Source organism: Symphalangus syndactylus, chromosome 5 (assembly GCF_028878055.3).
Source record: "Symphalangus syndactylus isolate Jambi chromosome 5, NHGRI_mSymSyn1-v2.1_pri, whole genome shotgun sequence".
In the NCBI taxonomy this organism is placed as follows: Eukaryota; Metazoa; Chordata; class Mammalia; order Primates; family Hylobatidae; genus Symphalangus; species Symphalangus syndactylus.
Window position 1 is genome coordinate 67,478,013 of NC_072427.2, and position 12,068 is coordinate 67,490,080.

General features: G+C 36.9%; 1 protein-coding gene across 7 annotated transcripts in view; it reads left to right on the forward strand.

The window, feature by feature from the left end:
• Positions 1-12,068, forward strand: part of RASSF8 (Ras association domain family member 8) — a 124,824-nt gene that overhangs the window by 106,231 nt on the left and 6,525 nt on the right. For 4 of the 7 annotated variants that reach the window (XM_055280320.2, XM_055280322.2, XM_055280321.2 and 1 more), the window contains 3 exons: positions 2,909-3,798; positions 6,296-6,440; positions 7,426-11,578. In XM_055280320.2, coding sequence (XP_055136295.1) covers positions 2,909-3,798; positions 6,296-6,440; positions 7,426-7,547 — 1,157 coding nt within the window. In that variant the 3' untranslated portion in view covers positions 7,548-11,578. Of the gene's footprint in view, positions 1-2,908; positions 3,799-6,295; positions 6,441-7,400; positions 11,579-12,068 lie in introns of those variants that run through there. The other 3 variants (XM_055280323.2, XM_063640295.1, XM_055280324.2) reach the window with 2 other exon arrangements.

Sequence of the window (12,068 nt, forward strand, 5' to 3'; positions counted from 1 at the left end):
ATCAAAATAGCACACAATGTATGACTAAATGTATCTATGTGGTCAAATACACTAAAAGGAGTTTTGCAGGAGGAATCAGAATCTGTGTAAATGACGGAAATATAATCTGTAGAACACTGCCAAGTTATAGATATTAAAAACAGTGATTATGGAATTTAATTCCTATATAAAATATTTAAAACCCAATTTATATAATAAAATCAAATCTATTAATTCATTTGCCTTTTTTAAAAAAAGCTTTTTTATATTGCTAGATGGAATTTTTTGGCCCAGTAGTACTAAATGTGCATTATTTAACAAAAGCAAATACTGGCAGTAAAAGCAATTCTAAATAACCTACCAAGACATTCTCAGAGGGTAGCAGTACCAGTAAGCACTGGAAAATTAGTTTTATTTTTAATTATGAATAAATTAGGGTCTTTAAAATTTTTTGTTTAGTTCATATAATGTGATGATTCGGTTTTCCTTTTAAAGATACTTCATTGGGCTGATAGGATTGGAAAGAACTCTACCGATTTATCTAACCCCTCCTGTTACCGAAGGAGGACACAGAGGTTCAGAGAAGAGTCAGATTCCTAAAAGCCGTTGATAGGCATAGTGCTATGACCTTTGAAGCAGTTTGTACACATGGGACAGTTTTAACATTGCAGATGTGTCATGTGGTTTTTCTTTGGGAGCAATTAGAGTAATTTTTAACCTGAAAATCACTGGAAACATTTTTTATTTCAAGAAGCTAATCTATTGTGCTAAGGTTTTCTTTTTCATCCCCCTTATTAGCATGGGCATTTTGATAAATGTAACTAATATTATCTAGCACTTTTCAATTTCACAAACATTTTTATATTTTACATTCTCACTTGAGTCTCAGAACCACCTTGTCAGATAAGGAAATACTACTCTTATCCCACAGATGAGGAGACTGAGGCTAAAGGAAATTTAATTGTCAGATCATGTAAGCACAGTAGGAAGCAGAGCCACGTTTGAACCCAAACCTTTCTACTCCAGAACCCTTGTCCCATCTACTCTGTCTAGTTTACATAGTTGGAAGTTGCTTTTTAAAAGTCTGTTGGGCAAGGGAGGGGAAAAAATAAACAAATAAAAGATTATTGTGATGACACATCACTGTTTAAAGGAATTCTGTGGTCAGCCCTTTTGTTATAGGAAAAATGTCTTACCACGTGTTGAATGCCTGCTGTGGGCCAGGCAATGTGGTAGGTGCTAACCCTCAGAATCTGCAAAGCATTTTAGAAGGGAAGTTGTGCTGCTTATCTAGTAAGTAACTAACATAGGATTATTTGCCTCCAAAACCCCAACTTCCAGCTGTACCCCAAATTCAGGTTTCCCTAAAGGAGAACACACCTATTTGCTTATAGCAAAATCATTTTTTAATGTGCTACTTATGAATTGCATACATGGGTGTTGATATTTACACATCTAGATTTCCATTTATTGACACAGTAATTGCAAAAATATTACTATTGGCTCAGAAGCTCATGAAATTTAAAAAAGAAAGCCAGGAAGGTAAATCAGTAGCTGTTTATACAAGTATAATTGCTGGATGGCAGCGTTGGGTTTTTTTTTCTTTGTAATTAACTATTTATGTACACTTTTCACAAAATTTAAATAATCTATCTGACCCACTCATCTTGAATGAAAATATTTAAGAAGCATGTTCAAGCTTATGGCATTACATTCATATTCTTCTGAAACTTTATCTTACTTTCATAATTATTAGATTCAGTATATTTTTCAACATATATGTGATTGTATTCTGGTGTTTGTTTGTTTGTTTTGTTTTGTTTTGTTTTGTTTTTGAGACAGAGTCTTACTGTCGCCCAGGCTGGAGTGCAGTGACACAATACAGCTCACCGTAGCCCTGACCTCCCAGGATCAGGCGATTCTTCCATTTCAGCCTCTCAAGTAGCTAGGACTACAGGTGCACAGCACCATGCCCAGCTAACTTTTTCATATTTTATTTGTAAAGACAGGGTTTCGCCATGTTGCCCAGGCTGGTCTCGAACTCGTGGGCTCAAGAAATCTGCCCACCTTTCCCTCCCAAAATGCTGGGATTACAGGCATGAGCCACTGCATCCAGCCCGCTGGTTTGTTTTTAATAATATTTTGCTTTCATTTTTTTTTTTTTTAGAAGAAGAATCTTTGATACTATCATATTACCAAAACTGAACAAGTCTTCTCTTCAGGCCCTTCTTTTTATATGAATTTGTTTTGAAGAGTTTTTTTCATTGATCTGATTTTTTGTTTGCCATCAGTGTCCAGGAAGATGCCAGCTATGTGACCGATGGGTTGGTGGAGCACTCAGGTGGAGATGGAGAGGAGAGCTGGGCACCTCCTGTGGCTGAGTCACAGGTTCTCCACTGGTCCCCATGTCTCCTCTCAGGAGGAGAAGTGGGGCCTCCAGCCCTCCCACGTTCTGATGTAGAAAAAAGCTGAGGGATTTGCACAGTGGAAATGTATTTGAGTTTTGAAGTTCCACCTAGTTCCTGGACCAGCCCCTCATGCTTCACGTGGCGATTCTGTTGTCCTTTCTTTCAGCTAGAAAATAAACTGTGTTCAGTCTTGCTCCAAATGAGAAGTTCTAGGCAGTCAGGTATTTGGCAAGAGCGTAAGAGTCTCACCCAGGTTTAAAGTATAAAGTTGAATTTCCAAGCAAGCCTAAAGAGTATGTGCAATAGACATTTTCTGATTTTATGTTGTTACATGTCGTGAGGGGTTTGGTATCTTCAAGTAAAGGTTTTAAAGGTAACCTGGACTAGACCCAAGTCTAGGTAACTAGACTTCACCCTCTGATGCTAATCAAAAATACACAATCATCAAATGGCATTCTTACTCCATTTTTTAACTATTACATATCCCATTTTGACAACTTATTCTTACCTTTTTTACATAGGTCGAACTGGAAGGTACACCCTTATAGAGAAATGGAGAGATACTGAAAGACACTTAGCACCTCATGAAAATCCTATCATATCCTTAAACAAATGGGGGCAGTATGCTAGTGACGTGCAGCTCATTCTACGACGAACTGGGCCGTCTCTCAGTGAGCGACCCACTTCAGACAGTGTGGCTCGAATTCCTGAAAGAACTTTATACAGGCAGAGTCTGCCCCCCTTAGCTAAACTGAGGCCTCAGATTGACAAATCAATCAAAAGGAGGGAACCGAAAAGGAAATCACTGACATTTACAGGAGGTGCCAAAGGATTAATGGACATTTTTGGAAAAGGTAAAGAAACTGAGTTTAAGCAAAAGGTGCTGAATAACTGCAAAACAACAGCAGATGAGTTGAAGAAGCTGATCCGTCTGCAGACAGAGAAGCTTCAATCCATTGAGAAACAGCTGGAATCTAATGAAATAGAAATAAGATTTTGGGAGCAAAAGTATAATTCCAACCTTGAAGAGGAAATTGTCCGTCTAGAGCAAAAGATCAAAAGAAACGATGTAGAAATTGAGGAGGAAGAATTCTGGGAAAATGAATTACAGATTGAACAGGAAAATGAAAAACAGCTGAAGGATCAACTTCAAGAAATAAGACAGAAAATAACAGAATGTGAAAACAAATTAAAGGACTATTTGGCACAGATCCGGACTATGGAAAGTGGTCTTGAAGCAGAAAAATTGCAACGGGAAGTTCAAGAGGCACAGGTCAATGAGGAAGAGGTTAAAGGAAAGATCGGTAAGGTCAAAGGGGAAATTGACATTCAAGGCCAGCAGAGTCTGAGGTTGGAAAATGGCATTAAAGCTGTGGAAAGATCTCTTGGACAAGCCACCAAACGCTTACAGGTAAGGACACTTTGATAAATAGAATGTTTGGCCCATTTAAAATAATATCTTCTTGGAATCTCCTTTTCATCATTGTCAGTTTTTCCTTATATTCAAAGAATTAGAAACCCAGCCTTGTTTAAAAGTTGTCAAATTCTTGTGACATACGACAGCTTAGATGGGAGCAGTAGCCTTGCGGATCCTTCTCCGTGGAAGAGCCTTGTCTTACTGTGGCAGTTGTAGCATTAGATAATGGGATGGAATGGACACTAATGATGAGATAGTGAATCTCACCTTCTTCTTTCAGAGATAGGGAAACCAGAGGTGAAAGAGCTGTCCATGGATTGGTTGGCCAGGGATTGTTGTGGCTAGCTGACTGCTTATCTGTCACTTCTCCATTGTTGCCAGCCAATCCCAGCTTCTTTCCTGACACATAAACAGCCCACGTCCCTTCTCCCCTCTCCACAGTACCCTCCTTTGCTTTCCTGAGAGAGGCACAAAGATTTCTGTCTGATTTTCCCCCTTTCTAGTTCACGTACAGGAAGATTTCTATTTTGCCACTTACACCCTAATCACTCAACTTTTTTTTTTTTTTTTTTTTGAGACGGAGTCTCGCTCTGTCGCCCAGTCTGGAGTGCAGTGGTGCAATCTCGGCTCACTGCAAGCTCCGCCTTCCGGGTTCACGCCATTCTCCTGCCTCAGCCTCTCCGAGTAGCTGGGACTACAGGCACCTGCCACCACGCCCGGCTAATTTTTTGTATTTTTAGTAGAGACGGGGTTTCACCGTGGTCTCGATCTCCTGACCTCGTGATCCGCCCGCCTCAGCCTCCCAAAGTGCTGGGATTACAAGCGTGAGCCACCACGCCCGGCCAATCATCACCTAATCACTCAACTTACATTTCTTGGATGCCCATTCTTGAAAAGACCCTGTGATTATGTTGCGGAAGATGCAAAGATGTATCAAACAGTCTCTATCAGATGAGATGAGAGACACAATTGATTACAATATGGCTATTTAAATTTAAATTAAGATTAAATAATAAGGCAATTAAAATATTAAATACTTTAAAATTCTGTTTTTAGTCACATATGGTCACATTTCAAGTGCCCAGTAGCTGCTGTACAGGCTGTGCAGACACAGAACATTTCCACCATTGAAGGAGGTTTTGTTGGACTGTGCTGGTTTAGAGCTTACTATTCAAAGCGTAGTCCATGCCAGGCAGCTCCAGGGTACTACTTGTAAGAAATTCAGAATCTACATTGAAACAGGATGCCCAAGTAGTACCTGTGTACAGTGAGGTTTGAGAAGAGCCGCTTTAGAACATCAACAGTTAGTTCCACAATCAGAGAAAGCTGAGGTTTTAGGAAGAACTGATGTGATCTCTTTTCTCCATCATTATCTGTAGTAAGAGATAAAACTACCACCCAAATTTTGAAAATCAAGAATTTCTCATGCAGTAGAAGCTTGTCAGCCTCTAATTTGTCAGTATTTTACTATTGGGATTCATTTTGACATTTAAAAAAGGTACAAGTGGAAGTTGTGTTGCTTTTGATGTCACTTACAGAAAACACTAACTTATCACAGTCGTTACTAGTAAATCCCTCTACCCACTGAAAAGTGTCTGATAATCAAACATTGATCTATCCCCAAGTACCCCCTACACTCAAGTAAGTGGAGAAAACAATCATTCACTTCTAATCTCTTCCCAACTGCTACCAAATCCTTGAGACCCACCCAGCCTGGGTAGAGCTGGGGTACTTTTTCTTATACACAGTAGAGGAAAGAAAGAAATGAAAAACTGTTTAAATAATAGGATGCCCCTCCTTGCTTTTACAGCTTTCCAGCTGTCCAAACTTGCTCTCCTTCTGTAGGACTCTAGTTCTCAGATCTTTGTCAAGGATTTAAGAATTCCATAGTGAGAATCTTGTGGGAATCTTGCTTTCCTCATGCTGTAAGATAAATCTCAATAATGTATCCCATGAAAATTGAAACAGCTTACAAAAAACAAGAACTCTAAATCCATGGAACAAATTACAATTAACTTTGTAGTTATAAGTTAATATGAAGTGGTTAATATGTAAATCTGTGACCAGCTTAGCAAGATTGCTGTAACACAGAGATGGGTAAAAACCTGTGGGGTTTTTTTCTTTTTATTTTCCACCAATGAGTTTACAGGCTGAGAAACCCATTTTTGTTTTTGTTTTTTAATGAAAGTTTATAGACATATATTTATTTCAGAAGGGTGCATAATGGTTTTCCAGAGGAAAGCATCACATTTAAGAGGACAGACTAATGAAACTATTGTTTTCCGTTGGCTTATTTCTTGGCCTACACCACAGAGTGAAAGTGACCTCTTTAGCCCATTGTATCAGTATAAACCAGATTTGTTAAATGTGCTTTTATGAAAGTAGATATCCCACATTTAACCCCTCTAGCAGATGGATCGTCACAAAGATGTCTTGCACTGTCCAGTAGTAGTGAATCCTCAAATTTAAAAAAGTAATAATTTCCATCTAGGACAAAGAACAGGAACTGGAGCAGTTGACTAAGGAGTTGCGGCAGGTCAATCTCCAGCAGTTTATCCAGCAGACGGGGACAAAAGTTACCGTTTTGCCAGCGGAGCCCATTGAAATAGAGGCCTCACATGCAGACATTGAAAGGGGTAAGATGTTGATAAATATGGTTTATTTTCCCTTTATTCTCACTGCTTAACTTTTTTTGTTTTTGTTTTTTGAGATAGTGTCTCACTGTGTCACCCAGGCTGGAATGCCAGGGGTGTTACCACAGCTTACTGCAGCCTCGACCTCCTGGGCTCAGGTGACCCTCCTACCTCAGCCTCCTGTAGCCGGGGCTGCAGGTGCATGCCACCATACCTGGCTGATTGTCCTTTTTTGTACTTTTTGTAGAGATGACGTTTCATCATGTTGCCCAGACTGGTCTCAAACTCCTCAGCTCGAGCAATCTGCCTGCCTCAGCTTCCCAAAGTGCTGGGATGACAGGCATGAACAAGCATGCCCGACCATCTGCTTAACTTTGAATAAATTACTTGTATTCAGTTAAAATATTACCCTAACATTCATAGCTAATTTTTAAGTGGGACACTTAAAAATGCTTTTTTTAAAAATATTTCCCATTTCTAGAGGAAAACCAGTAACATTTAGGTTATTTATTTACTTAGATGAGCATGTAATCACCGAATGTCATATCATTAATTTTAAACTGCTTCTTTATTAAAATTTTTTTCTGAAGTATGTATGAGTTATAGTCTGTTAACTTGAATTTTGGCTTCTCTGTTCCTTATGCCCCTTTTTTTTCCTTCTTTTTCTTCTAAAAGTTATTATTAATTTGTGCTGATATTTAAAAGACAATTCCAAATCTGTGTACGCATACGGTGTGAACAACCAAAAACAGAAGCAGAATATTCACCTTTTGTAAAGATCATTCACTGTTCAAATCAACAAAAACTAGTTTATCAAAGAGACCTGAGAAGGTTTTAGCCTTCTCCCCCAGCCCAGGGCACACAGGGGATTGCAATTGTTGCTCTATGCAGTTTTCCCTTTCGGGGCAGGAAGCAGTCTAATTTTTTGGATTGCTAAGTACTCCAAGTTGATGAGCTCATCAGGTGGCTCTCTTTGTTTCCTGTTTAGAGGCACCATTCCAGTCTGGGTCCCTGAAGCGACCTGGTTCATCTCGGCAGCTCCCCAGTAATCTCCGCATTCTGCAGAATCCTATCTCATCTGGTTTTAATCCTGAAGGCATATATGTATGACATTATCTGTCATTAGGGAGGAGCCCCAACAGAGGTACCAAGGACAGTAAACTTCCTTTTTGATTTGTGCCAATGATGAACAGAGGATCTATTCCACAAGCCGCTGTATGTTTTTCTCTCCTAAATTGCATACCACTTGGAGCCATACCCTGTGCACTGATGCTAAAGAACAAAGAAACTGTTTTCACACATCAACAGTGTTGATATTTTTGTCCAGCAGCTATAATGCAAAGCCTTCATTTTTATTTGTAGCATTTTGAGAGCTTTAGGAAAGTATTATATAGTGTGTATACATAAATAAACCATGACTTAAGTAAGAGTGAAGAGAAATTTGTGACTGGCTTAGTTTAATTTATTTCATGTAATCAATTAATGTGTGAATGTTGATGTTTTAATATTTTTATTGACTTATCCTGTGACTGACTTACGTTACATATTGGGTGATTATGACTGTGTGCATGTTGCCAGACTCCATCCATGCATTGCTGATTTACACTACACAAGTGTCCTAGGGTGCTCCACCATCGAAACTAACTCCAGAGGAAGCCACTTGCATTTGTTCTGTGAAACTGTCCTAGCCATTGCTTAATTAGGTGAAATAATTCAGGGTTTTTTAAATCTGGAATTTAGTCTTTCCTTTACAATATTTCCAAATATATGTGTGGCCACAGAGCATAACAGATATTTTTCATGAGCTAAATTGTATGTATAAAACATTTGCAGTGTTTCAGACACTGTTGAACAAAAATGTAATTGTTAAGTATGTATCCAAACAGGCATGGGGTTTCCTGATACATTATGTGTTTTGTTTCTGCCCTGTCTTATCATTTACACTTACGGATCTTCAGAATTAATCTAACATGTAAGTTATAGATATCTGAAAGCTGGGTTGGTCTACTTCAGGAACATCGCTTTAAGCGATGTATTTTAAAATAACCCGCTTCGTATGTGTGATGTGTTGGCGCACGCCGTGGGTAAGGTTTGCTTGCACATCATTTGCTCTGTGTATTATGGACCATTGTGTTTCTTGCAGTCACTTAGATGGAAAGGAGATTAAACCTAGGTACTTTTTAGCAAGGATATGAAGTCAAATTCAGCATATGTTTTTATTTTTAGGCTTGACTTTTACAAGTCATTAATCTCCATTTGTACATATGTTATTTTATTTATAAAACCAAATATGAGTCAACACCTTTTTGATGAGTAGTGACTTAACTAAGATTTACAAGTAATATTTAGACAGATTCAGTCAGACACCAGTTAGCCATTTTTACATTCCTTCCAGTTAGACTTGGTACAATATAATTAAGACTTTAATCTGAAATTTAAAGTAGTTTTAATTCTGAAGAAATTACATCCTCTGTATTATTTACATGCAACAAAATGAACGTGGATTAATATAGTAATGCCATGGTAACAATAGAGCTATGTCTTATGCATGAAGGCAACTTTGAATGTTTTAACACATTTGACTGACTTTGGTTTAGTGAATGCTGACAATGCTGCTCTACTTAGGTTTCCTATGAAAAATTTTAAGAATGGCTATGAGACTGTATAGAAGCTTCTAGAGAACTGAAAGTAATAATGCAGAGTTGCCTTTTCTAGTGCAGCTAAGTGGCGGACCTCAACTGAAGATACGATTTTCTTTGGGTTCTTGGAGTTATCAAATTGATCTTGCCATTATGTTACTTTGCAAATAACTGAAGTAAATGATTCTTACCTAAATAAACACAACCTGTACATATTTGCTCACAATTTATAATAGTTATTTTCTGTCTACCTATATTTAAAATTAGGATGATTAAAAAATATAGCTTTTGTGACAGTAATGATTTACATATGCCCAATATATGCCTTATTTTTAAATAAGTCATTCTGTATAAAGTCATTTTGTTGTTGTTCAGAGAAATCAAGATCTTATTCACAAAGAAAAACATTTTATAAATTGATCACATTTTATTTAAGTCAAAATGTTAAACTGGAGGCAGTATTAAACTTTGCAATTAAGAGTTTCAGAGATGCCTTGGCATACCGTGAAAAACACTGTCAATATCCAACTTAACTATAAATTGTTACCAGAATTAAACTAATAACTTTAAGGAAGGACAAGCAGCATCCTGGCAACTTGTAGTAGTCTTGGGTTCCCAGTGGAGTATCACACAGTTAACCTCTCTGACAACTTCATCAGAATTTCCAAGCTGCCAAATAATCTTCATAGGCCTAATTACAGATTTTAAAAAATTTCCTAGGTGAGGAAAGTATAGAAATGTGAATATGATGAATACATTGAGAAGCTGTACTTTTTAATTAGTTATATTACTTCTGGAAGCACATATCTAAGGAATATTTTCTAGGACTCAGAGGGAAAAAAACTCGTTTTCATAGGAACATCTGAAGATACTTTAGTATATTTGTGATCATTTTTATCTATTGCAAATACAAATGAGTTAGATAAGTGCCACATCTTGGATACATTTTGGAGGGGTAGTGGGCAATGGTATACAAAAATACCAAATATAAAATTTTCATCTGGGGGAATATTCAGGTTCTAAATACTAAATTAGATTACAATGTTTTGTTTTTTAAAAAAAATCATACTGCAACTTGTTTTATTGTGATTTTCTACAAGTATTAGATACACTTAAAGATCTTTTTATCTTACCAAGAAATAATTTGGAATAGCATTGGTATATTTGACCTTTTGAGGGTCTGTCATCCTCAGAGAATGGCCCATAGTGTTGTCTGAGGACATAGTGTCCACAGTCCCTTTGTTGTCCTTCTGAGATATTTTGGTTTGATAACATTTTGTTTTTTGTCTTGATGCACAGGGCCTTTTTTATAATATGAGACTTCAATTGGTATTAATAAGAGTTACCTGTTTAATTCTCCCAGTCATCAGTGAGGTAATCATCAATCCTATAGTTCAAATTAGTCATAAACAAGAGCTACAGCAAGACTGATAGAGTAAAAACTATATAAATACAGTAAAAAAAAAATAGAATTTATGGTGTGAAATGTGAAGTATAGCAGTATCTAACAAGAACATGTAAGCACTTGCTTCCACAGCATAAATGTAATTTACATCTGCATTAAAGGATAATTTTCTCTGTGAATAAGAGCAAAATGGTCTTTAGAGAAACAAACTGTTCATTTGAAGCTATTTCTGTGAACATCTTCCAAGAGAGAACTGCAATGGATTGAGGAAATAACACAGAAAAGACAAAAACTTTTGATTTCAGGCATGCAAAGTGCGTGGGCAGATGGACAGTTCCCATTGTGCATTGCCTTTCATAAATTGGGCCTTAATTTATATAACCATGCTGTGTTCACATCCCTCTTCTACCTAAGTTGTCTTTATTGGTTTATATTGTATTAAAATTAGCTCATAATTACTACTTTTGTATTATGTTCATTTTTTTAAGTTGCATGTTTATAGTATTTGCTACAGTATTTTTAAGTTTGGGGTGAAGGCCATCAGCTGTATCAAAAAGACAAAACAATCACTATTTATTCGGTATTGCTGCTTTACATCTCCAGAATAAGCTTTCGATGCCAGGACAGTGACTGCCTGAAAGCTGCAGGAGCTCTTTTCAATGCATTTTATATATTTTTAGAAACCAAATAAATGCAGAAAACTATTTAGTATACTAATTATATTAAACCAGCAGAAATATAAAGGCAATAAAGTATATACATATATATGGGGGGAGGGGAAAGATTAAAAAATAGATTTACAGCCAGACATGGTGATAGCCCTAAATGTATTTCTCAATATGTTTTTCTTTATTGACCCTAGGAGGATTTGAGTTGCTGCAGCTTTAAACAGAAAATTGCCATGTTCACTAATTGTGAGCACATAAATATGCCTTTAGTACTGCTTTGCTTATGTACCAATAAATCTGTAATATGTATTATATGTAATTATTCTTTTCTTTGACTTTCTTTTAAATGTATATTTTCTGATCATTATGAGCTGTAAAACAAAGAACCAATATTGGATATTCTCCCAAATAATAAATTTTCAGGATTCATTGGGGCATTACAGTTGTCAGTTTGTTTCTTATGTCCTTTATATTTTTAAATACAATTTTACTTCCTTTAAAAGATACCAAGGAGAATAGGGGTACATATCACTACACATAATTACATTTTTCATATATACTTAAAGAATCATCTATTGCTCAAAAGATGGCTTCATCAAAGTAAAACTGAATTAAGACGCTAATATGCCTTTTATTTCAAAAGTGAAAGAAGAAATGATACCTTAATGAATCTCTGTATTCCCAGATTTCCCTAAAACCATAAGTGAGAGGAAGAGAACTAACATTTCAGTCCCTACTATGTGCCAAGTACAATATGGGGTACTGATCACACTTTTAACATTCACAGCCATCCAAGGAACTGCTCCCAAATGACACAACCCCTAAGGAACTGATGCAGCATTTGAACTTAGATGTTTCAGACCTCAAGGCACTTTTCTGTATTCCATAGTAGAGATGCATGAGGTTTACAGTGCCGGTT